We start from the raw sequence: 25,441 nt of genomic DNA, 5'->3' as shown, positions 1-25,441 counted from the left end.
CCGCTTGGGGGTTAATTCCTTCGGGACCACCCCTGGACAATTGTCCGCGACTGCCTATTTATTTTTGTAACCATATTCAGCAGAAACCTTTGATACAGGGACTCTCTATCCGCAACCCGAGGATGCGTTCGGTGGCTTTGTCATAGGCCCTTTGGTTTGATTCTAGAGGAATCAAAACCGAACCGAAGGGGATGGTCACTGTCACTTCTACAGTTATTGGAAATTGCTTTCCAGAGTGACACCTGTTGCTTCAAGATGATCAGGTGAGGGAACAGAGAAAATAAGTTTACTCGCTGCTCCGTATCAAGTTCGGGGATTTTTGTTTTGCCCAATGGGCGTTTCATCTTGTCTTTTTGCAAGTTGCAAATTTCCTCAGGCTTATGCCACAAGTTCTGGACTTTTGTAATAGTAATTCGACACTATCGCGTCGATATTAACTACTCTCCACCAAATACGTGCGCGGGTACACACGTCTCCGATGCGACCCGAACCAATACGCTGCTTTGAATAACCTCAGAAAACTCCGATCCCCTCCCTCTCTCCTTAGATGCATCAAGGTGTCTCCATCTAGAAGTATCACTTCCAGAGAGAATTTTCTGAGGATATATATATATGAAAGATTATGCTTACCTACGGATGAGAAATCTTTCTCTGGTCTGATGTAACCCGTGATTATAACTTTAAGTTCCTTATCATACAAGTCATTGGGAAAATCATGAAGTAGATGAACTTCCTGAAAAGATCATTTGATTTTTGTTATTCCAAAGAAGTGCAGATATTTACGCTTAATAATTATGCTGTTTAGAATTTTGTATATTTTTTCCAATAAGAAGGCCTGCAATGCACCATACATTTTTTATATTGTATGCATAAAAATCACTCTTAATGTATAAATTTTAGGGACCGTATTTAAATTAAGTAAGGGATTACAGGCCCTCTCTAAGATCCTGATTCTTCCTTGCCCGATTTTTCATTTCCCCTGGCCATTAACATTCAAATAACAGCATTTTTATTTTGTAATATTTTGAACAGAGTGTCTTTTGTAAACGGAAGTAAACAAAATTTCAGATACAAATAAAAAAATGATTTTTCTACCAATAAATATTATTATAATAAATATAAATAGACTAAGACTATAATAAATAATTATACCTGAACTTTTAAGCTAAAAAGATGATTTTTCAACAAACAAGTTTAACATTAACATGTCAACCACGAAAGATTAAATTTCATACCAAAGAAATGAATGAAGGAATGAAGGAATAAGAGGTTTACCTAAAGTGTTGAACCTTCAAACCGAAAGACTAATTTTGTGTACAAAAATCGAATTCTCATCCAAAAAATATGAATTTCCAGCAAAAAATTAATTTTTAACAAAATAGTTAAATTTTTAATCAAAGAGATAAACCTTCATTACAGAAAACAATAATTAAAAAAGATCACTTATCAATAAAATAGTTAAACTTCCAACCAAAGAGATCAAGTTTCAACTAAAAATATGAATCTTCAAAAAGTGCTTCAAGCAGAGTTTATAAACGAAATAGTTGAATATTCAAGCAAAGAAGATTATTTTTCAATCAAACTGTTGCATCCTTATCCAAGAAAGGGGAAACTTCTACTAAAACAGATCAATTGTTAAATTAAAATAGAAAATTTTCAAAAAAATAGTTGCATTTTCATCCAAAAAAGATTTCAGTTGACTTTTCAACAACAAAGTATAAATTTTAAACAAAAAGTTATTTTTCTATGAAACAGTTGAATTTTCAACAAAATAGTTGAATTTTCAACGAAACAGTTGAGTTTTCAACCAAACAATTTCATTTTTATCCAAGAAAGATGCAAGTTCTACTAAAATAGATACATTTTTAAATCACAAATGCGAATTTTCAAACAAATAGTCGATTTTTCATCCAAACAAGATTTTAGTTTACTTTTCAGCACCAAAATATGAAATCACAAGAAGTTCATTTTCTACGAAACAATTTAATTTTCAATCAAATAATTTCATTTTTGTCTGACGATGACTTTTTTTTTAAATTATTGTATTTTTAACCAAACGGTTACATTTTTATCCAAAAAGTTATAATTTCTACTAAAATAGTAGATGAATTTTTGAATTGAAAAGACAAACTAAAAAAAAACAGTTGAATCTTCATAAAAAAAATTTCGGTTCAATTTTTAACACGAAAATATGAATTTCGAACAACAATGAAATTTTCTACGAAATAGATGAACTGTCAATCAAACAGGTATATCTTAAACAAAAAGGATGAGCTTAAAAAAAATTGTTGAATTTTCAATCAAAACGTTGAATTTTTATTCAAAAAAGATGCAATTTCTACTGAAAGAGATATTTTTATTTTTATCCAAGAAAAAGATGAAATTCCTACTAAAACAGATGAATTTTTAATTTAAAAAGACAACTTTTCAAAAAACAAATGTAAAATTTCAGTTTATACTTTTCAACGTCAAAATATGAATTTTAAACAAGTTAATTTTCTGCGAAATAGTTAATTTTTTAACAAAAACAATTACATTTTCAAAACAAACAGTTGAGTTTTCAACCAAGCCATTGCATTTTTATAGTTGGATATTCAATCAAAGATGATGACTTTTTAACAAAATTGTTGAATTTTCAAACAAATGATACAATTTTATAACTAAGAAGATAATCTTTAGGAGGAAGCAACTGCAAGAAAAAAATGTAAATATAAGGCAAACAAATGACTAACAAGAATATTATATCAGGGTTACCAAAAAACTTCATTTTACAAATTCTGTACTTTTTTCCAAATTTTGCATTTTTTTAAATTCTCATCAGAAAAGGTATTAGATTTGTGTAAAATTTGACCCCCCCCACCAGTTTTTTTAAAATGTCCACGTTTTGAGACCCCCTGAATCCGAAAAATAGGTTTTTACGAATGTGTCTGTATGTCTGTCTGTCTGTGAACACGATAACTTTTGAAAAAATTAATCTATCAGATTTGCCTTTGGCGCACTCGTTTAGTATCCTAAACTAAAGGACAAGTTCGTTAGCCAGCCATTTTGGATGAAAATTCCAAAAGTGGGCACATTTTGAATAGTTTTGAGACCACCTTTTTAAAAATTCAAAACCTCTCCGTACAGTTATTCATAGAATTCACAAAATTTAACAATTTCTGCTCATGACTTTTTTTGAAAAATCAAAAATTACTACAGTGATTAAGAATGAATCACTTTTTGATATAAGCTTTTTATTTTGCAATTTTTTAATAAGTAATCCCTGGCAGAGTTACATAAAAAATTTATTATAATTGATATAAAAATGTTGTGTACAATGTACAAAAGTTGACAGGTTGGAAAAAATCGAGTGCGAAGCACGAGATACGTGATGAGAATGTGTTCGTTAAAGCCTAAAAAGCTTTAACAAAAAAGAGTTTAAAATCAGAAAATTACAGTTGTCCGTCCGTTCACATTTGATTTTAAAAGGTCTGTGTTCGAATGCGGAAGAAATGCAAAGACTAAGCGCGGAGCTAATTGCCCTCAGTCGCGTGCCGTAGGTGCGCTCAAACTCTCGAGCTAAGCTTTTTTAACGAAAGAGAATTCACAATCACAAAATTACTGTGGTGGATGTTTTGAGACTTAATTTTAAAATGTTTGCACAAAAATGTGCGAAAATATAAAGACCGAGCGCGTAGCGCGAGGTAAATACATAATCGAGCACGAAGCGCGAGATAAATATAACATCTAGCGCGAAGCGCGAGAACGAACAGTGGCTCGCTGAAACTTGCGAGCCGCGCGCGTAGTTCGCGATGAGAATGTGCCCGCGTAGCGGGCAGATTTTTCTGACTAGAAAGACCAGAATCCTTTTAATGGCCGGAATTTTAAGCTTGTACAAATTTTTAACTTCAAATCTTTTACAACAAAAAAACAATTTCAAATTGTGTCCGCAAATATGTCCGCTTGGGCATGTGTAAATGTTTAAGGCTTCTCGTCCGATCACCAAAGTGAAGCAGCGCTTAATTCGGTTATATTCGGATGTGGGCCAACGTACGAGGCGGGGTGTTTATTCAGCATTTTTTATCAGTATTTATCAGCATTTAAGTTATCTTTACTCTCTAAATTATAGTTTAACAACATTAAAATGGAAAATTTTCAAATTTATTCTGCTTGACAGTTATTAAATGTAATAAAAATTCCCTGACTTTTCCAAAAAAATTGTTGGCTATGTTAAATCTTAAATGAGCAGGTTGCTTTGGCGTAGAAAGTTAAATTGATATTAAATTTATATATAAATACTGCGAATTATTTGTTTCATTTGTGAATTTCTAAAAATTATGTACATGATTGACCCCCCCCCCCCCTCCCCTTGAGCTGTCACGTAATTCAAGTACGGTCCGTTATGGATTGTATTAGAATAAAAAATTGGCAATTAAATTCTACGGTTACGATTTTGAAAGTACCATTGATTTTTTCTCGTTCTTGTAAAATGGGTTCCAGCCAATGCTCATAACCATTTTGTAAATACTTTTATCCAGTGATGCCCATCCGTAATAAATTCCGGTTCCAAATTCACTAGGCAAAGCGTCCACAACGTCTTCTGGAAGATTCGCTGAAAAAATATATAAATATATTACAAATTTTTTTAGGCATTATCTCAAATATATTCTTGGGTTAAAGTGTAAACTCTAAAGGATTAGTTCTGTTGTGAATTTAAAATCATAGATAATAATCCTAGTTCCACAGCAAATTGGACTAATTTTTAAAAGGAAGTGTCTTCGTGTACTGAAATTTCAGTACAAATATGGAAGTGTCTACACAAAAATCCGGCTATTCGTACCGAAATTTCGGTACACGTAGCTATGTTTTTTTTAAATTGAAGTAGCCAATATATATTCTATCATAATATAATCTAAAAATAAGAACCTGTTGGTATTCCCAAAGATTTGGAACCTCTACCAAAACCTTTGACAATTTTTCCAGACGCACAGTAAGGCAAGAATTTGCTAAACATTATTTTTTAGGGTTTTGTGCTTTGAAAGTTTACGTGATGGACACTGATAATACTGATAACACTAGCAATTACGATAAGACAATAATCTTGGTTAGACTATATGCCAGCATTATATATAATAGCTGCAACTAGCCTTTCGGACATCTCAACGTTATTTGCTTGTCATTTTTTCCACTGATTGCAGTTTAACGATTTCTGCTTATTTGGCACATGACTCACATGGCACATCTGCAAAAACAGCTAACCGGCTGAGACTTGTCCATGGATAATTGGACATCGGAATACAAACCTACTCCTATGTACATGAAATTATCAATCGATAAAAGAGCCAATCAGAGCCTTTACTTTGAAACGTGGCGCTAATATGTATCCTAATTCTCAATCAGTGACTTGCTAAAAAAAATAGTATAGACGTAGGCTAAATTATTAAAAGCAGTGGTATAGTCCTTAAAGAAAAAATTGCCCTTGCGGTACTTTCCATAAACTACGTTACCAGTTGGAGGGTGGTTGGTTGGTTCGTAAAAAAGGGTTGAAAATTGAATTATTGTCTTGATATTGCAACTATATTGTTACAAAAGTCATCTCTTTTATCAAAAGTTCATGTATATACTTTGTTAAAACTTGCTTTTTTAGTTAAAGGTTTATCTATGGTTGAATATTTAAATACTTCTACCAGAAAATGTGTTTCATGTTTGCCCTGGCGGACCGAACGAACCGAATGGAGCCTCTACAAAGTACCCGTAAAGACCCCATTGGGTTCATTTTAAAAAAACTCGAAAAAACAGCAAAATCAACTTTTAAATTGTTGAAATTCGGATTCTACATTAAAATTCCCTATAGAAGGTCATGGAATAATCGCAATAGTTTTTTTGCAACGGTAAAAAGTAAAAAAAAAAATAAGATATGTAAGACGTATAACGCCTGTTGACTGCTACTTACAGGCCTTCTGTAGGGAATTTTAACGTAGAATCTGAATTTCAACAATTTAAAAGTTTATGGTTGTAAATTCGATTATTTGATATAAAGTTGATCTGCTTTGTAAAAATATGATTTTATTAATTTTTTTATTAAGGATTTATAATATAGTTGAATATTCAACTGTATGCTTCTAAATGAACTGTTATGTTAAAATTTCATCTTTGTTGGCTTGAAAATGCAACAATTAGGTAGAAAATTAAACTATTTGATTTGAAATTAAATGTTTTGGATAAAAAATCACATTTTGTGGTAGAAAATTCAAAATTTTTTTTGTATTAAATTCATCTTTTTGGCTTTAAAGTTAAATAATTTTGTTGCAAATTCATTTATTTTTTTGTCAAAAAACATTTTTTTTTCTATCTGAAAATTTAACTATTTCATGTTGGGTTAAAACGTATTTATCCTGCAATTGGATAAATTGGAAATTCGTTCTTATGATAAAAATGCGTCTTTTGTTTATTCAGAGTTTTTATCTGAAAATGTAACTATCCCATTTTTGGTCAAAATTTTATTCTGTATATTTCATAAGTTAAAAATTCAACTAATTGTTAGAAAATTCATGTATTTGGTTGAAAAGCCGTCTTTCTGGGTAGACAGTTATTCTTGTTTGTTGAAAATTCAACTATTTGGTAGAAAATTCATATATATTATTAGAAATTCGTCTTTTTTAAGTAGAAAATTATTCTTTTTTGTTGAAAGTTTAAAATTTTTGTTGAGAATTCAATTTTCTTGCTAAAAATTCATCTTTCTTGAGTGAAAATGATTTTTCTGTTAATAATGCATCTTTCCCGATTTTAAAGTCCATTTTTTATCTTACATATGGTAGAAAATCATCTTTCTTGGTTGAAAATTCAACTATGTTGTTAAAAAATCAGCCATTGGATTAAAAATTGATCTTTTATGTTAGAAGAGTCACCTCTCTTGGTTAAAAGTTTATTTTTCTTGTTTGAAAAGTAACTTTCCCGTTAAAAATTTAGCTGTCTTCGAAAAAATTCGTATTTTTGCTTGCAAATGTTATCATCTGGTTAAATATTAAACTATTTTTTGGAAAACTCATCTCTTTTACTAGAAAGTTCATCCTTTTTTTTTTTGAAAACTCGTCTCATTAACTGGAAAGTTCACCTATTTGGTTGGTATTGCAACTGTTTGGGTTGAAAATTCGTCTTTTTGTGTTGAAAATTCATCTCTTTAGGTAGACAATCTTTTTTTGTTTGAAAATTCAACTATTAGTGTTTCGTATTAAATCCAATATGCTTACTACATTAATATTATTTAAAAGAATTAATAAAACTAAAATCCGTTTATAATCAAGGGCTACGTTACTATCAGAAGAGGGGGAGGTAAAAAACCTAAAAGAATGACATAGCTTATGGATGGTCCATAACTAGAAAAATTTTCCGTGCGGCACAGGACACGATTACACCACTGATTACAGGAGATAAAAAAACAAGACAGACAGTTTTGAATCTGTTTTATTTTTTACATAAGAATATAAAATAACATTTTGCTTATTAAAAATAAATCCAGTTTTTGATACCTGGACATCTTTTATGAAATCTGCACTTTGGTTTCTACACTTACAATGTGTTTTTGTATTAAAATTTGATTTTTTAAATACCAAAATGTGCATGTAACAGACAATATTCAACGAGGACACATGGCATGTCTTCCACCATCAACGGGCAAACATTCACCGGTAATGAAACTAGCATCGTCGCTAGCCAAAAATGCAATAGCTTTTGCAACCTCAGTCACATCTCCAGGTCGACCTAATGCGTGGGTTTTTTTACTATGTTCGAAGAAATTTTTCAACTCCTCCTCGGACATTCCAGTCCTCTTGTGCAACTGGGTTACAACCACTCCAGGATTCACAGAATTCACACGAACCTGTAAATAAATTCAGTGACGAAAAAATTAATTACAATACTCGAAAACAGTCTGCTTTTTCCTTGAAAATTGAAATTTGATAAATGATAAATTACTTGTTTGGGAGCAAGTTCCAAAGCAACGCATCTAGTTAGCTGGTCGAGGGCTGATTTGCTCATGTTATAAGCCAGGACTCCTGGAAATGATCTGATTCCATTAACGCTCGAGACATTGACAATATTTCCTTTGGATTTTATCAAATGAGGAACAGCGAGCATCGTCAGTTGATAAATCGAACGGACATTTGTATTGAAAACGCTGAAAAAGAACATTTCATTTTGAAATGGTAACTATACTTATTGACGTTATAATTATGAGCGTTTATAATTGGTACGAGATTATAAACATTGTGCTTCCTGATTGAGGATGATTTGTCATGGTAACAATTTCGAATTTTTAAAAATTCATTTGATTAAATTTTCCACGATCTTTAAATTTGTCTAATACAATATTCTAAATAATTGTCCGGATTTGTATATGTCATACTTTATTGAGAACATAAAAACTTGAAGACGGTTCCAGATAAATTGATGAAATTTGGAGGGTTTACTTTCATCACTAATATCTTGAAATTGATCGAAGAATTTCTAAAAATATTTATTGCATTCTTTTTAGCACTTTGTAATATTTTAAAAAGCGGGTTTTTATAGTAAAAAGTTTTTGATTAAGATAATTCAAAGTCAATGCGAGAATAGAAACGATGTGTTGATTCGAGACTAATCGATTGACTTATAATACTTTTTTTTTAAGTAAGGAAGCTTTGATAGTACATAAAATTTGGACAAACGTTTTTTTTATAGTCAAAAGGCTTTGAACGGGATATTATTCAACAAAACTTCCCCCTTCCCTTTCCCAAATCGAAAAATTACCATTTCAAATACCAACAAAAAATTAAAAGATAGGGTGCAACAGATCTTCCTCTTTCTCTTTTCCAACTCGAAAAATTACCATGTCAAATACAATTTTGTTTAAACATTAATAATTTATTCATTTAATAATAAATAATTTATTAATAATTTATTTTATTTTTTGTATTTTTCTTTAAAAAAATCCATTTTTTATTTCATATTTTTTTAATCAACTTTCAGAGAGAATCAAATTAAGAAGAAAATATTACATTGAAAGAAATGTGCACCGATCAAAAATGCCAATAATTTTTTTTAAATCTTCATAGATTTAAATTATTTTAATAAATTTCAATAATTGTTGTTTCATTTTATTATCTAAGAGTTGATTAATTTTAAATATTAGAATATAACAAATTAAAAATATGCTACAATTATCATAAAAATGATATATTAAATAAATTTGGTTTCATTAATAAATGATGAATATTTACAAACAATTTTGTATTTAAAATTGTGATTATAAGTTTTTTATAGACATATTTCTATTTTACTACACACACACAAAATAATAAAAATCTTTTTTTATATATGTTTTAAATATAAATTGTCAGGACCAAACAATATAAGAAATTTATAGTATTTAAATAAATATTATTTAAAATTCAATATTAATTATATATTTGAATCAATAACTAATTGTTTCAAACTGTTTTCATACTTTTTATAATGAATTATATTTATATGAATAACTTAAACATTTTAATTTGAGAACTGCGGAAGTCAAACTTTTGTATTCAGTTTCATCCAAATGTTTAATTTTTAAAAAATATTTAAAAAATAAGTTATTGAGAAATTAAAGGCTTTAAAGAGAAAAATGAATATACTGTGGAATTATCTATTGATTTTAAGATTTAAAAGTTTATTTTAAATTAAAAGAACATTGCGAGATGTTTAATAAATAGAATTAATTTCAAAAGTGATTATTTTATTATATTTATATTTGAATAATCATATTATTTTTCATTATATAAGGAAGTAGGTTATATGCGATAATATACAAACTATTTCTAAGTAGATTAATTAAAAACACGTAACGGTTATGAATAAGTGATTAAAAGCTTATGATGAAACTTGATATTTTATAAAAAATATTTAAGATACTAAAAATGCTGTTTTTTATTAGATGATGTAGGGTTCGAAAAATAGATGAAGAAATTATAGAAACGGCGTCTGATTAAGCAGAATAAATTAAAAAATTGCAAACATCGAATATTAATTAAGAAATTAAGATCGAAGAACTAAAAGAGTTAAAAATTGAATCAAAAAAATTATATTAAAAAAAGTGATGAAGAAACAGAAACAGTAGTGTTTGGTCGTCCCGGAAGGGATATCGAAGACAGAATGGTATCACCGATAACACCAAACAAAAATAATTTTGGCAATAAATTTAATTTAAGATTGGAAGGAAATCAATTTTTTCATGCATAATTTTATGCAAAATGAGCATGGAAAAGATTAACAATTAAAAAGCAGACAAATACATATACATTTTGTAAAGAGAATGTATTAAACATTATAAATTTAAAAAATGCAGTAAAATGTTGTGGATTTTCTTTTTTGCTATTTCGAAAATATTAAAATCTAAACAGATTGGTTTAGGACCACCCACAAATTGAACAATAAAATAAATAAATAAAAAACGAATAAATAAATTATGCTAGAATTAAAAAAAAATATATTCAAGAATAATTGCAAAGTCTTGTGTCTGATTTGCCATTTCATTTTAAATGTTTTTTGTATTATTTTGTATTTTTGTTGTTGTAAATTTATACATTTAATTGATCTCAAAATTAAAACTTTAGTTTGTCTATTATTTTAAAAATAACTAATGCATCCTGTATGAGGAAGAAAATACATTTGCTAACGGACAACAAAGTGCTCGACAAACTATAAAACAAAACTTTAAAAAAAACATTGTAAAAACTTTGATCATAATTTTATAAAACTAAATATTTAGAATGTCTAAATCAAAATAATATTGGTAAAAATATTATAAAGCATAATAGTATAATAATAGTATAATAAAATAATAAATTAAAAATGATATATTAATGTTATAAAATTAACTGATTTTTTTTGTTAATTAAAAGTATTTATATTTATATTAATTACCATAAATGATTTAAAAGATCATTACTTCAAATTTAGATATCTAATGATTTTTAAATTGAATTAATTCAATTTAAAAATCTTTTTAAATTAGTTGATTAAATTACAATTGGTATAAATCTATGATTAGCTTCACAGATTCAAACGCACCTGTCGTATTGTTCCAAGCTTGTATTTTCGATACTTCCACTGGCCAAAGTTCCCGCATTGTTAATTAGAACATCTAATTTTCCGTAATGTTTGATTGTGGAGTTGAGAATTTTTTCAACGTCGGTCTCATTCGTTATCTCCCCAGTAATAATGAATGGCCGTGGATCTTTACATTTATCTGCAACTTCTTGCAAATTATTGACATTGCGACCCGTTAAAGCGAGGGAGGCTCCCAACTCCGAAAGATGAAGTGCTGTTGCTGCTCCAATTCCAGAACTTGCGCCAGTTATCAGGACAACTTTTCCCAAAAAAGACATCTTGACCAATCTGACTCTAAAATTGAAGAATTTTGTTTTACTTCATTTATTTCTTTTAATTAAGCCTGCCAGCGAGATTATAAGTTTTAAAAAGTGAAAAAATATATCCATATATTTATCCAACAAATATTTATAAACAAAAACTTTCTTTATTTTATTTGTATAATAAAATTCAGTTTTTTACGAGTTTTTTAAAATCCTGATTCGAAACAGGATATCCTAAAAATAGCAAAAAAAGGATTTGATCCATATAGAAACAGGTTTAAAAACACCGGTCTTTCTCCTTTTTTTTAATGAAAGAGAACTATAATCTCAATGAATAATAAAAAAATGTATGTCTATGCTTTGAACCAGATTTGAACTATACGGAAAAAATTAATATTCACCTTTTTATTCCTGCCAAGTCTACTCGATGAACTTAAACTCTCGTTGATAATAATTGATAATAAATCACACAATCACAGTCTAGTCAGCAAAAATAAAAATAAAAACCAGCCCCCTACCTCGATCGTGTATGTGTATGCAGTAGTAATTTTCTTACGATTCGGAGGGGAAATGTCGGTCAAACTAAGCCAACAGATGGCACCACAAAAAGTAGGTCTGTCTTTTTCATTGAATTGCATTAAGAAAAAGCAAAAATAATTAAAAACTTGATGCTGTTTGTAAATAAAAAAAAAAGAATATCTGAAAAAATAAGAGTAACTATCACTAATTATTTCAAAAAAGAAAAAGTCATGAAAATATGTAGTTTAATATGAATAAAATTTTATTTTGAGATACATTTTGAAAGCAGTTTGAACTTTATATTTTTGTGATTTATTTTGCTCATATTATCGATTTTATTATTTGTTAAAGTTAAACAAAATTATTTCTTGTTGAAATTATTAATGTAGTTAATGAAAAAATTAATAATATTCAAGACCTCAATGACAAAAATATTTAAAACATATACGTGATCAGAAGAATTAATGAAAAATATATTACTTATATCCAATATAAGTATAATACTAATTAGAATATGTAAGACTACAACTTAAGTTGCAAAGTAAAGAATCTTTGTTCCCTTAAAATCTTAAAAATTTCAAGTTTTGAAGGAAATATTTTTAAAAAGTAGTGGTAATTCAAAAAAGTCAATGACACGAATGATAAATGAGAAAATGGATTTAATATAATGTATATATTTATTTAAATTGAACCAAACATCATATATACATTTATACAGTTCAATAATTTATTTGTTTCTTAATCTTGAAAGATTTTTTCTCGCTGCATTCTGACCCTAATAATTTTATTACAAAATTTAGATTTAAAGGGGAGATTTTGAATTAAATAGTTAATTATATTATTGCAAACCTCATTCCTAAAATAAAAAGACTATAATCTATTAAAATCTATAAACAAATGTACTGTACTCATGACGCACAGTTGGAGGAAATGCACTTTTTTCATTAAAAAATGTCCAGAGCCTTCAATTTTCTTGCGATTTTGAAATTTTCCTTTTTAAATTAAAGTTCATTAAATTCTATAGATCTTGATTCTCCAAAATTTCTTCTCATCTATTTTTTTATTAATAATGTTTTCAGTAAAAGTATGAACAAAGTCTTATTATCGGTGAAAAACATTTTTTTTGCTAAAAGTTCTTCCCATTAATGTGATAAACAATTGTTGTGTCAAAATATTAGAATTTGAGATCTTTCCAATTATAACTTCTTTAAATGGCCAAAACGACTTCAGGTATTCCTTAAAATAATAAATATTTAATAATATTTGATACAATATAACAATTAAAATTTTTGTAAACAAATTAGATAAACAAATTTAAAATGTTTGCTCTTTCGCATAGAACATTTTTTTTGCACTGGAAATGTTTTAAGCTATTGGACGAATGACTGCTAGTCACAAAAATATTATGACAGTTAATAATAACCACTGTTATTAACAATTCTTGTGACAAAATATTTAAACTTAAGGTTTTGTCAAATTTAAATTTTCTTTGATGGCCAAGTCAGTGGGTTAGGGATCGTCCATAAATTACGTAAGATGTTTTTCTTTTGTTTATGTCGTTGTGTCCTTCTCAACTTCACAGCAATTTTATGCTCATCTTTATTCAAACAAAAGAAAAACGTCTTACGTAATTTGTGGACGATCCCTTATTGTCAAAAGATTTTGTATTGAGTGAATCTTAGCATGCAGTGTTATGATTCATTTCCAATCTATTACGATAGAAACCCCGACTTTTCCCAAGTGATACTGCCAACATTGGGACATTTTTTATGTAAATTGTTTATAAACATGTAAGTTGTTATATTCCACTAAATATGATCAAAGATACATTTTTTAGGAATATCCGTAGCCACTGTAGCGATTAAAGAAAATAAATTTTGTGATAAAACCTTACATTTGAATATTTTGTCACGAGAATTATTCATAACAATAGTTATTGTTAACTTCTCACATATTTTTGTGACTAGCAGTTATTCGCCCAACAGCTTAAAATAGTTCCAGTGTAAAAAAAATTTCTATGCGAAAGGACCAAAATTTTGAATTCCTTTACCTAAAGTATTTAAAAAAATTTTAATTGTTATATTTTATCAAATATTATTAAATATTTATTGTTTCAGGGAATACCTGAAGTGTTCCTGGCGCTTGAAGGACATAATAATTTGAAAAATCTCAAACTATAATATTTTGCCACAAGAATTGTTTATAACAATAGTTATTATAAACTTTTAAGTTATTTTTGTTATTAAATGTAATTCCTACATAAATGTGAAGCACTTTTAGCACCAACAAATTTTACCGATAATAAGACTATTTCTTAATTTGTTTATCAAATTGGTTTCCAACAAATAAATGGAGTGATAAACACATTATTTGTATTTAATGAGTCCCTAAACCTTAATTTTAGACAATATAAAGTTTCCCTGATCAGTTATCAAAACGTAAAAAATTTTTATGTACAAAATTTCAGTTTTTCCATGCTTTGAGTAGAAAAATTATTAATAAATAAATAGAGAAGACAAAAGTTCGGAGCGTCAAGCTGAATGAAAAAAAATGAATTTTCTCCTACACTCCGTCATGAGTACGGTACGTTTGTTCATAGAGTTTAATAGTTTATAGTCTGTTAATTTTAGAAATGAGGTTTGCAATAATATAATTAACTATTTAATTCAAAATCTCCTTTAAATTAAAAATTTTAAATAAAATTATTAGGGTCTGAATGCATCGAGAAAAAAGCTTTCAAGATTAAGAAACAAATAAACAATTGAACTGTATAAATGTGTATATGATATTCGGTTTAATTTAAATAAATATATACATTATATTAAATAATATTAAATCCACTTTCTCATTTATTAGTCTTTTCATTAACTTCTAACCAAATTATTCCCTCAATATACAATATGCGTCATATATTTGTTATTAATTCTTCTGATCATGAATATGTTTTAAATATTTTTGTCATTGAGACCTTTAATATTATTAATTTTTTCAGTAGCTTCATTAATAATTTTAACAAAAAATAATTTTGTTTAACTTTAACAAATAATAAAATCAATAATATGAGTAAAATAAATCACAAAAATATAAAGTTCGTACTGCTTTCAAAATGTATCTCAAAATTAAATTTTATTCATATTAAACTACATATTTTCATGACTTTTTCTTTTTTGAAATAATTAGTGATAGTTACTCTTATTTTTTCAGATATTCTTTTTTGTTTATTTACAAACAGCATCAAGTTTTTAATTATTTTTGCTTTTTCTTAATGCAATTCAATAAAAAAGACAGACCTACTTTTTGTGGCGCCATCTGTTGGATTAGTTTAACCGACAATTCCCCTCCGGATCGTAAGAAAGCAGAAAAGTGGGGGCGATGCATGGGGCTGATAAAAACATAACATGGAAAAAAACCAACCTACGACCGTCTAAGGTGTTTATCGATTATTCGACCCATCGCAATATTTGATGTTTTCTAATCATTATAAAATTAAAAAAAAATATATTCCTCCTCTTCACTTAGTCTTAAATATCCATTATTAATTGATGATTCTCCAGGAAGTATATTTTTCTACTAATTTCAGATTAAAAATGGATCTATTATCTCTATTATGAATAAATAATGAGAAAAAATACGAGTTTCGAAAAACGCGCTTTTTTGAGCTTTACCTATTGACGCATGCGCACTTGAAATGTCCTTCCCGAACCGTCCAGTCAAAAATGAAAGGGTGGTGGAAGGTGGTGGCACGTAAATGAACACGAGTTGTTTATAAGTTATAACTATTTCTAGATTATCGTAGACGCAAAATACGTCAGTGGTAAAGCAAAGCAGATATTTATCGCGAAACGTCACTGGCCTTGCCGCTTAATCGCAGGGTTATCAGGAGTGGCATAATTATGCATTAAATGGTATGAATCTGTCAGTGCTTTTCCCGCAATTCATCGAAAACTGTGAAAAGCTTACAAGTCGTTTTGACGTTTCTGACGTAATTTTCATTTCAGTTTTCAAGCCTTTTTTCCAAATTCTATGGCGTTCTATTGATTTGTGTACCTTTGACTTTCACGGAAACACTAACCTATAACTCCAAAAGTCAGTGGGTGTGTGGGGTGCGTGTTTTGAATTCGATCCACTACCGACCAATAGTCAATCTCACTTAACTATATTTTATTTTGATTTTGGTGCATTTATTCGTGAAGTGATGCATTTTTGGTTGCCTTTTGCTCTTATTACATTCTCATTTTTGTATGTTACACATTGTTGGTGAAAATTGAACAAGTGTTGTATTTTATTCGTTGTAGATGAGGTGCACTTGAATGGTATAACTAAAAAGTTGCGAGGCAATATCTCTTTGGCCGAAGAAAGATGCGATGTTTTTGCTGAGTAGAGTGACTTCATGGCTGATATGCGTTACACATCTATGTCCCGTGATCTTTCCAACGATTCGGTTTCTACTGTCCGAATTCCCGAGGTAAATCTCCTAAGGATTTATTTTCAAAATTTATTTTTTTACTACTTTTTAGAGAGATGTTTATTTTAGAAGATTCCTGAAAAGCGCTCCTATTTTAGTTTATAAGGAATCTGATTGTTCTCTTTATAAGCTTGCACATTAAGGAATTTCTTACTTATCAGTTATCAGCATATAATTACATTCTCAATATTCTATATAACATTAAGCCCAAAAACGCATTTTGAGTTGCAAGAAAACTTCGACAGTGAATAAAGAAAAATATTTCTTCCCGAATTTATAAATTCATTCAAAATTGTAATGTTAGAAAACAACACTTTTAATTATCTTACGAAATCCGTTGGGTTTCCCCTTAATTTATGTTTGCAATTAAAGACAATATACAAAAATATAAATTTCGAATATACTAATATTATTTCCATATGAATTAAATAATGTCTGTACATATAATAACAGGATTTTTGTCAGCTGCTTGTTTCAACGCCCACAAGTTTGGCACTTTTTCAAATGGCGTGAAAAAAAAAGAAAATATTAGAGAAGAATATGACAAATATAATTAAAAACTCATCAATCATGAAGAATGTTTCTTTTTCTAGTATCTAGAAAAGTCAAAAGTATGTTTCACTATAAAACTGAAAAAGTCTCGAAATGTTTGTAAGAGTTATTTTCATTACAATTTATGGCATCCTTTCTTTAAAAGTAAATTCACTGTTTTTCGTAAACTTGATCTTTAAATGGTGTAAACAACTTCCTTTGGTTTTAGACTTATGGTAATTTTATTGTAAAATTATACAATTTTCGAAAAATATTCTCTCATAACAAGTATAATTCTACTACAAACTTTAGCACACACGTTTTTACGAGGAATCTGAAAAATTGCAAAACTACAAAACTGCAAAAAATGTGTCGCAGTTATTTTAATATGAAAATGAGGAAACGAATATAACTTTCAGCATTTCAGTATCTGAAAATTATTTTACTCTACCCGAGTTAAATTTTTAACTCTTGCTGGCCTTTAATGAAACACATATTTCATCTTTTATATTGAATTCCAATGGTATTCACTAATTTTCTAAATTTGTTTTTAAATTTGTATTTCAAAACGACCTTTTTACTTTCATTTACATTGCAACGGGTTTCCAGTATTTTCTCGGTCTTCTTCTATGTATTATCCTTTTATTTAAATGAAGATTAAGTTTAATTAAATTTGACCATAGGTCAAACCACTTTATAATAGGTATAGCTTTCCATTATTAGATCGGTTTTAATTATTTCGTCAGGTTAAAGAATAGCCCAAACTTTTTATTTATTCTTCTGTTACTAAATCGCCCATTTCTGCCTAGAGGCTTAACGTTCAGCCAGCGTAACTTCCTAGTTCTTTAAAAAACCGTCAGTTTAAAATACCCGCAAATTTGTATACACAAATGTACAGCATGTAAGATAAAATCACTAGTTTCAGGACCGAGAAACCGGGAATTTGATTAGACCTGGAAATGACAATGTATTTTTTGACTAGGAATTTTCCAAATATTAAAAAAAAATCTATCCAAGTTTGATATTAACAATTTTTAAAATAATTAGTTAAATTTTCATCTTTTAATATTATGATGTCATTCAGTTTACAACGCGTAATTAAAAAATCTTTAACTTTAAAATTTTCCGTTTTAGATTTTAATTTTTAAGCGTACATTATTCATTTAAAGAATTTTAAGAAGCAGTCTTAAGACTTAAAAAATTAAAAATTAGAAGCGTTTAAAATCTACAACTTTGGATAAAAAAAAACATTTTAGTTTCCCATCTGTAAATATAAATTATAATGATTTCTCAAAATTCATTTTACACGACGATTCGGAATCGGTTTAAAATTTTAAAAAATTTCGAATATAACGCTAAAAATTAAACTATTTCAATTGCAAAGTCTTAGTAGTTAAACAAATGTAAACGTCCAATTGAATCTTTATAAACGATTTGTAATTTAAAAGTAACGTAAAAATAATATATTTATAATTAAAGGCTTTAAGGAATTTGAAGTATGGTTTTAATCTAAAATTTCGACATTAAATTTTGTAATTAGGAAAAAGAATAATTGCTTAATATTTAGAAATATTTTACCAGCCATTTCAAATCAGTAATTATTAATCGAATATTCAGAATTAAACAAAAAACTAAACTTTTAACGTTACAATTTTGATTGTTCTGTTTAAAAAAATTTAATTCACAAATAAAATTGTTGAGTTTTGATGTATGATAAATATTGAACACCGATTATTCTTTTAAAAAATCGAGTAAATTGGAGTAATATTTAGAAGGTCTGAAAAGATTCCAAATTAATTAAAAATTTCAAATAATTTAAAGAAAGTGTCTATGTACACTTAAAAAATCCGGCTATTCGTACTAATTAAAAAAATATAGATTTTTGCAGATTTCTATACAAAATTTCGAAGCTTTTGAAGAATCGTGTAAGGTTTTATAAGAATAAAAAACATTTTCTTAAGGTTCCTAGGAAAATGAAAAAAGACTTTTCAGTTTGAAAAATTAATTTTAAGAGAATATTTAAAAAAATATAAAATGGTTTCCAAAATGGTCAAAAATGAATCTGGTAGATTTTGAATAAATATTTATATTTTGCAGGATTTTAAAAAAAATTTTAGGTAGAAGTCGAATAATTTAAAAGATATTTAGAAGTTCTGAAAAAATTTCAAAAATTCTTTAAAATTTGAAAAAATGTAAAACGAAATTTAGATGTTTCGAGGTATTAAAATAAAATTTTGAAGATTTTTAGGGGTTTTTAAATCAATTAAAAGAATTTTTACTTTTAATCTACAAAAATGATAAGAAAAAGATAAAAAACGGATACTAAAAAAGTAAAACTTAGTTTAGTGTGCGTATTCAGTTTTGAAAATAATTTTTTTTATTTACTCTATTATTTAATATTGGTACTTCTTTTTCCCTCTCAATATTGAAATTTGTAATGAAATTTGAAAAAATTCTTCAGTATTTAAGGCGACAACTGGTTCTTTAGTTTAAGCTCTATAATATATATTTCTTTATGATAACTGTCAAAATAATTCGCAACAAAGGTATTTAAAATCATGCGGTTGATCATTTAAACTCGATTATGGAAGAGCGTTCCTCAATATATTGAATATAATAAATTGGTTTGCTACTTGCAGTATGGAAATTTGGACTACCCGGATAAATACTTCACTCATGACACGAATTCTCTCAATGGCCCATTACTACCGAATAACATAAACCTCGTAGACAAGGTTTCTAAGGAGCGGAAAGACCACCGAGAAAAATTCAAGGTGTACAGGAAATACTCAGAATTGGCGCCACCCACTACTCAAAATGGCTACGATAATTTTGGGTATTAAAATATATTTATATTTTTTTAAACTAGTTTATAAAATTCATAATTTCAGTTATTTCACGTCATTCTATAAACCGTTTTACTTATCAAAATTGTCCTTTTCATAGGAATTCGGTGTCTTGCAAGTCACATTCTCTACCAGGAAGATGTAACAGTAACTCAGCGGCAATGAAAAATATAGTCGCTCTAAATGTTCAACCAGAAGACTTGGCTTCTCAATTGACTTTGTTAGACCTGAGCGTTTTTAAATCGATTCGATCGGAAGAGCTTTCGAGTTGTTCTTGGAATAAGAAAAACAAATTGATAGTTGCTCCGAACGTAGTTGGGTTTACTCGCAGATTTAATCATGTTAGTATACACAAATATCTATTATAAAATTATTCACATATATAATAATAATTATTGCACAAAGTAATTAGGGATTTTAAATTTGTTTCATTGACTTATTAAATTTCTAGGTAAGTTTCTGGACTGTTCAAGAAATCTTGAACGCCCCGACCCCGAAGCAAAGAGCAGAAATCTTGGCTCATTTTATCAGAGTTGCGAAACGATTGTACGAGTTGAATAATCTGCATTCCTTATTTGCGATAACATCAGCTTTGCAAAGTGCTTCAATTTACAGGTCTTTATCAATTTAAAAAAATGGTCTTATCTTATTTTTGTCTACTAACAAATTCTTTATTGTAAGATATATTTATGATCTTATTTTTTTACATTTATATTATTATTTCAGGTTGAACAAAACTTGGGCTTGCATTTCGAAAAAGGATAAAGCAACTTTCGACAAACTGGCGGAAGTATTCAGTGACAAAAATAACTGGATGAACTTGAGAGATCACATGGATTCGATTAAATTACCGTGCATTCCTTATTTGGGTGTATTTCTCACTGACCTTGTGTTCATAGACATGGCTCATCCTGCCTCTAGAGTACGTCTATACTCTACAGTCTATAACTATAAACAAAAATCAATTTCAAAATTCTCTACTAAATGATTACTAAACTTAAACATATTTTTTTAAATATTAAATTTTTTCAGAATGGAGACAATTGCCAGAGGATTCTAAAATTTGATGCCGTGTTATCGAGAGTCAAGATGTTCCAAGTGAGTGAATATCCGGGAATAATTCCACTTCCTGATGTTCAGCAGTATTTAAACAGCGTTCGCTATATTGAGGAGTTACAGAAATTTTTGGAGGATGATCATTTTAAGTGAGTCATTTATCAGTAAAACTCTTCTACGCGCATCACAACTTTCCACTCAACAATGAAAAAATTATTTAATTAATACGTTCTTAATTTTCAGATTATCAATGAAGCTTGAGCCAAATTCTCCAGCGCCGTCCTCCAGTAGTAGTAAAGAATCCGTGGGAGACGTAACAGGGGTCGCAGCACTTTCTTTATCACCTGCTAGAGGATGTGCCGGATCTCTTCGCTTGCATGCCGCTTCCGCCGCGACTAAATTTGTACCTGGCCATCGAAAATGTAGAAGTCTTGGTACAAAGTAAGTTACATTTTCAATTTTCTTTTCATCTAGACATTAACTGTTTTATGTTTTAATTATCTACAAGTATCTGTAAAAATCTCTCCTCTTTAAGCCAAGTTGTTCACGCAGGCAAGTGTATTTTTCTGTTTATCCTTATACTGAATGTTGGAAAAAAGAATTTTCTTAATTGCAAGACCTAAAATGGTAAAACAAACATTTTTAAATGCTTTCCAACTTTCAGTAATAGTTGTCATCAAAGGCTAAAATCCTAAATTAATTTTTTACTTAAATAATATTATTTTTTATTATGGTAATGATCTGTTGAGATGGTACCATCTATTCTGTAAAATTTTTCACTCGTAGAAGAATATAATTCTTCATGTTCATGAATTGTTATGAACTTGTTAGATTTCGTAGTACGAGTCTTCCTCGCAACTTCCATAAACAACGAGGCAGATACGGATCGAACTTGACAACTTCTGGGTGAGTCCCAGAGTCGAGAGTAGGGCTCTTATGTGGAATCAACTCATTAGATGCTTGGAGAATAGCGTCATGTGACCATAGACCATTTGCATGTGATTAATTTCCTTTTCTTTTCAGCCGACAATCGTTTAAATTCGGAAGTCGCGCAATTATATTACTGTCGCATGATCCAATGCAGAAATTTATTTCTTCGTTGAATTTAATTTGTAGGCTTTATTTTCATTCCACACAAACTTGAAAGTTTAATTCTATATATGTGTACTTTGAAATCTTTTAGAATTAATACTTCTAGTAATTTTACAGAGCTTGGACTTACATCACTATTGACACTATTTGAGACTTTTTTTTAACCATGCGACTATGTTGAAAAAATGCCACTAATACCACTATTTGTTCAAAATTACCCGCCCAAATCACTATTTCTTCAGAATTTTTTTGATTCTTCTTTTTCTTTAATTCCATCTTAGGCTTTTGGTTATAGATTTTCTCGACTTTCCGAACAAAAATCTTTCCACATGGCACCATTCAATTTCGTAGTACTTATTGGTTAAACATTTTAAATTCGAAAACATTTGAAATCGAATAATTTTGTGAATTAACAAATGTATATTTCATTTGTACTGTTTTAATTTGACGTAATTTACAAATGAAAGCCTTAATATGGCCGAAGTAAGGCAAAACACCCAGTCATCAATAAGAAATAAACCTTCGAAAATATTTTGCAAACCAAATTTTAAGTGACTTTCAGCATTGATAAATACAGTGAAAATGATTTTAGAGGATTAGCAGGTTTCAAATCCTATTGCAATATTTATTCGCTAGACGACAAAACATGAATGTTGACCAATAATCACCTTACAGAACTGTCCAATCAGAGTTGTCCATTTTTTGAGATTCTGATGATACAAATTTTAAAGTGAAATTTCAATTTCATGGTTAGAATTCTAAAAAATAATATTACAGGACTATGAAGAGTGTCAAGAAAGGGAAAAGAAATTTAAATTTTTTTTATTTTAGCATAAAGTGGAAGTGTAATCTTTAAAATTTTCGCGACTTTTAAAACATTTCACTAACTTGGTGATCACTAGGTAAGGCATATATTTAATATTTAGTTTTAAAATTATAAAAACGTATTTGAAGAAAAACTAAATCTAATCTTTTTTCAAAAAATTAACAAATTTTGATTTTTAACCAAATTGTTTCAGACAGCGAAGACTGGGCGTTTTACCTTATTTTAAATTGAATATCATTAAATAAATTATAAAATAAAATGGAGAGTTTGAAAATCAGCAATTTGATTATATTTTGATTTATCAACAAAAATTTAATTTCGTTTAAAAATAATTATGATATGCTAAGATAATCCTGGAGTTTAGAAATAAACATTTTGTAACAACCCTGTCATAATAAATTAAATTTAAAAAATCTATACAAAATTCCATGAAATAACAACAAAATATTAAAATTACAATGATAAGTTTCGAATAATTTATACAATAAAAACTATTAGGAATTAAAAATATCTCCATAGAATGCAAAATTCTTGATATAGTTTTATGGTATTACATTACAATACTGTTTTTTTTTTTAGATTTTCGTATGCCTTACAACTTCAGAAAAAATATTTTTAGTCATGTAGCCATTTTGAAGTTTTAAGTATATTTCTTAACCTCAGGGTTAATTTCATTTGTACAAATATAATTTGTGTATTCACTGGATTTTATGCTAGAAAGAAGAAAATTGAAGTATTGTTTATTGTTTTATGTATTTTTGTGTCGAAGTATCTAGGGCATCCAGGCTCACGGTATTTCAGTGAACCTGTATAAGTTTATTATTTTTAAATTTCATACCACTATTTTGCTACTTTAAAAAAAATGTATGCCACTCTTGACAATGTTTTTGATTCTGAAGTGAGTCCGAGCCCTGATATTAGTATCGCATGGTTTAAAATAAATTCTATTGGAAGCGTATCAATAGGAGCAAACGATCAATATATTTTATTTTGATAAATAAGAATATGATAATTATCAAGAATGCTTTCTAGTTTTTAAGTTACAAATGCTTTGCTGCAACTACTTTCTGGAATGGCGAAGATTCTTGATCTGCGAACATAAACTGGATGAATATCTTGAATTGAGGCAATTTTAATTAAGACCTAAATATAATAAAGAAATTTAATGTTACAAATTGTCTGGATTCTTGAGTTCAATTACATTGTGATTTATACAGCGAATGTTTCAAGGTCTTCATTAATATTCTAGCGTTGCCTGTTCCCATAAAGAAACATGTATCGCGAAGCATCACTGCATGGATAATTGTACAATTCTGCAATGTAATTTGTAATAATTTGATGATCGCTCATTCCAGTATTTTCGGGAAACCAACTGCTCTGCCTTTGGAGCAAAGTCAGTTAACGGTTCGTCATCTTTTGGATGATTCCGTCCTGGAAGAACCTCACTTGTTAACTCAGATTTTGGACTTGGACCAAAACTCGCCTGGATCCCCTGCAGATGCTGTAAATGAAGATTGTAGTTTGCTCTCTAGAACTAGGTATTGATATGAAATTTTAAGCTGATTTCCAACATTAAATAGGGTCGTTGAATAATTCACAAGAATTAAATTTTTCAAATATAAATTACATACTCTTTATATTTGTGGATGAAAATGTGGATTGAATACCTTATTTCGAAGAAAATGGAAAAATAAATGAATTATCTTTTGAATATTAGAAGGACCTTGAGTTGTTAAATCGCTCCTACGAATCAGAGAAGAAAAGCAAAGGTTGATTTAAATGGCCCTATTGGGTAACTTGCTTCTACCAATAGTCCAGGCATCTAATATCGCCGCAAAAAATCAAGACCCCCCACTTTAGAAGGCAATAACTCCGCAGAAAAAATGTGCGGAGGATCGAATAAGAACCACACGAATCAGCTAAGTTTTCTTTATAAAATGGTGTTTCTGTAATTTGCTTAAAAAACTGTCGTTCCGAGCTAATTAGCAAAATACAAGTAAAAATGCTGTCGCGAGGCCCATTGTTGAGACACGTTAAATTTCACATGACCCCAGAACTAAGAATATGTTGGAAAAAATTTTAAGAAATTCTGGAGTGTGCTACAACATGTTGAGAATCCAGTAGAGACCTTCAAAATTAAAAATATTAAAAAATGTCAGTTTTGCAAGGATTTTGGTTGAATGTTTTGATTTAATGATTGAATGGAGCTATCGCGCAGTTTAATGGCTTAAAATGTGTAGCAATGTACCCTGATTCCTATTTCGACCACAAAACTAAATAAAAATTTTAGTTTCGCGATTAAAGTCGCTCAGAATAATTCTGAGTTTAACGAAGCGTGGCACAGCAGTAGAAAAAAGTGTAGAAAAAACTGTCCGTCATATTTCACAGCGGCAGGCCGCTGTTTTCTTCAGATTTTCCCACAGCTGTTGCTCGCTAAGCAGGGCCGTCTCAAAGCTTTGAGGTGTGTTTCGCCCTTCTCTCCTGATATAAAATGTTGATATTATAATATAGTATCAAGCTTGCACACCAATTATCTTGTATTTTGTTTATTTAATATAGTACACTTATTTCGATATTATAATATAACTTTGTAATTATTAGGTTGTTAATTCGCTACTGAAATGCGTGAAAGATTTGTTTATACCAGGTGTATACATATGAAACCGGTATTTTTTCAAGAAAAAAAAACACATTTATTTCAAGAGAATGATAACAAATATTTTATTCAAAGTATGCGCCC

At 28.8% G+C, this 25,441-nt stretch overlaps 3 protein-coding genes across 8 annotated transcripts in view; 1 reads left to right on the top strand and 2 right to left on the bottom strand.

The window, feature by feature from the left end:
* Positions 1–5,248, bottom strand: part of LOC117167228 (riboflavin kinase) — a 5,726-nt gene extending 478 nt beyond the window's left edge. Inside the window, exons 1-3 of the mRNA XM_033352005.1 lie at positions 4,906–5,248; positions 4,443–4,591; positions 631–733 (exon numbers count right to left, since the gene is read on the bottom strand). Of these exons, the coding sequence (XP_033207896.1) occupies positions 631–733; positions 4,443–4,591; positions 4,906–4,993 (340 nt within the window). The 5' untranslated portion in view covers positions 4,994–5,248. The remainder of the gene's footprint in view (positions 1–630; positions 734–4,442; positions 4,592–4,905) is intronic.
* A 2,179-nt stretch (positions 5,249–7,427) lies between these two features.
* Positions 7,428–11,907, bottom strand: LOC117167128 (3-oxoacyl-[acyl-carrier-protein] reductase FabG-like). Its single transcript, XM_033351816.1, has 4 exons — positions 11,768–11,907; positions 11,065–11,397; positions 7,954–8,155; positions 7,428–7,858 (listed from the first exon to the last, which is right to left on the bottom strand). The coding sequence occupies exons 2-4, from the start codon at positions 11,379–11,381 to the stop codon at positions 7,616–7,618; spliced, it is 762 nt and encodes a 253-aa protein (XP_033207707.1). The 5' UTR covers positions 11,382–11,397; positions 11,768–11,907; the 3' UTR covers positions 7,428–7,615.
* Positions 11,908–15,610: 3,703 nt separating this feature from the next.
* The window catches only part of LOC117167211 (ras-specific guanine nucleotide-releasing factor RalGPS1), a 25,759-nt gene continuing 15,928 nt past the window's right edge, over positions 15,611–25,441 (top strand). For 2 of the 6 annotated variants that reach the window (XM_033351963.1, XM_033351968.1), the window contains exons 1-10: positions 15,611–15,790; positions 16,181–16,350; positions 19,521–19,717; positions 19,828–20,068; positions 20,179–20,342; positions 20,454–20,649; positions 20,760–20,932; positions 21,027–21,224; positions 21,615–21,689; positions 24,057–24,239. In XM_033351963.1, the coding sequence (XP_033207854.1) occupies positions 16,276–16,350; positions 19,521–19,717; positions 19,828–20,068; positions 20,179–20,342; positions 20,454–20,649; positions 20,760–20,932; positions 21,027–21,224; positions 21,615–21,689; positions 24,057–24,239 (1,502 nt within the window). In that variant the 5' untranslated portion in view covers positions 15,611–15,790; positions 16,181–16,275. Of the gene's footprint in view, positions 15,791–15,821; positions 16,025–16,180; positions 16,351–19,520; positions 19,718–19,827; positions 20,069–20,178; positions 20,343–20,453; positions 20,650–20,759; positions 20,933–21,026; positions 21,225–21,614; positions 21,690–24,056; positions 24,240–25,441 lie in introns of those variants that run through there. The other 4 variants (XM_033351964.1, XM_033351965.1, XM_033351967.1 and 1 more) reach the window with 4 other exon arrangements.

The sequence above is a fragment of the Belonocnema kinseyi genome, chromosome 2 (assembly GCF_010883055.1).
Source record: "Belonocnema kinseyi isolate 2016_QV_RU_SX_M_011 chromosome 2, B_treatae_v1, whole genome shotgun sequence".
Taxonomy (NCBI): Eukaryota; Metazoa; Arthropoda; class Insecta; order Hymenoptera; family Cynipidae; genus Belonocnema; species Belonocnema kinseyi.
This window is presented reverse-complemented; position numbering and strand designations above follow the sequence as displayed.

Coding starts and splice junctions, on each gene's coding strand:
- LOC117167128 (XM_033351816.1), bottom strand. CDS start 11,381: ATGTCTTTTTTGGGAAAAGTTGTCCTGATAACTGGCGCAAGTTCTGGA. Junction 8,156..11,064: donor AGCTTGGAACAATACGACAG/GTGCGTTTGAAT, acceptor GTTCTTTTTCAG/CGTTTTCAATACAAATGTCC. Junction 7,859..7,953: donor TGGAACTTGCTCCCAAACAA/GTAATTTATCAT, acceptor ATTTATTTACAG/GTTCGTGTGAATTCTGTGAA.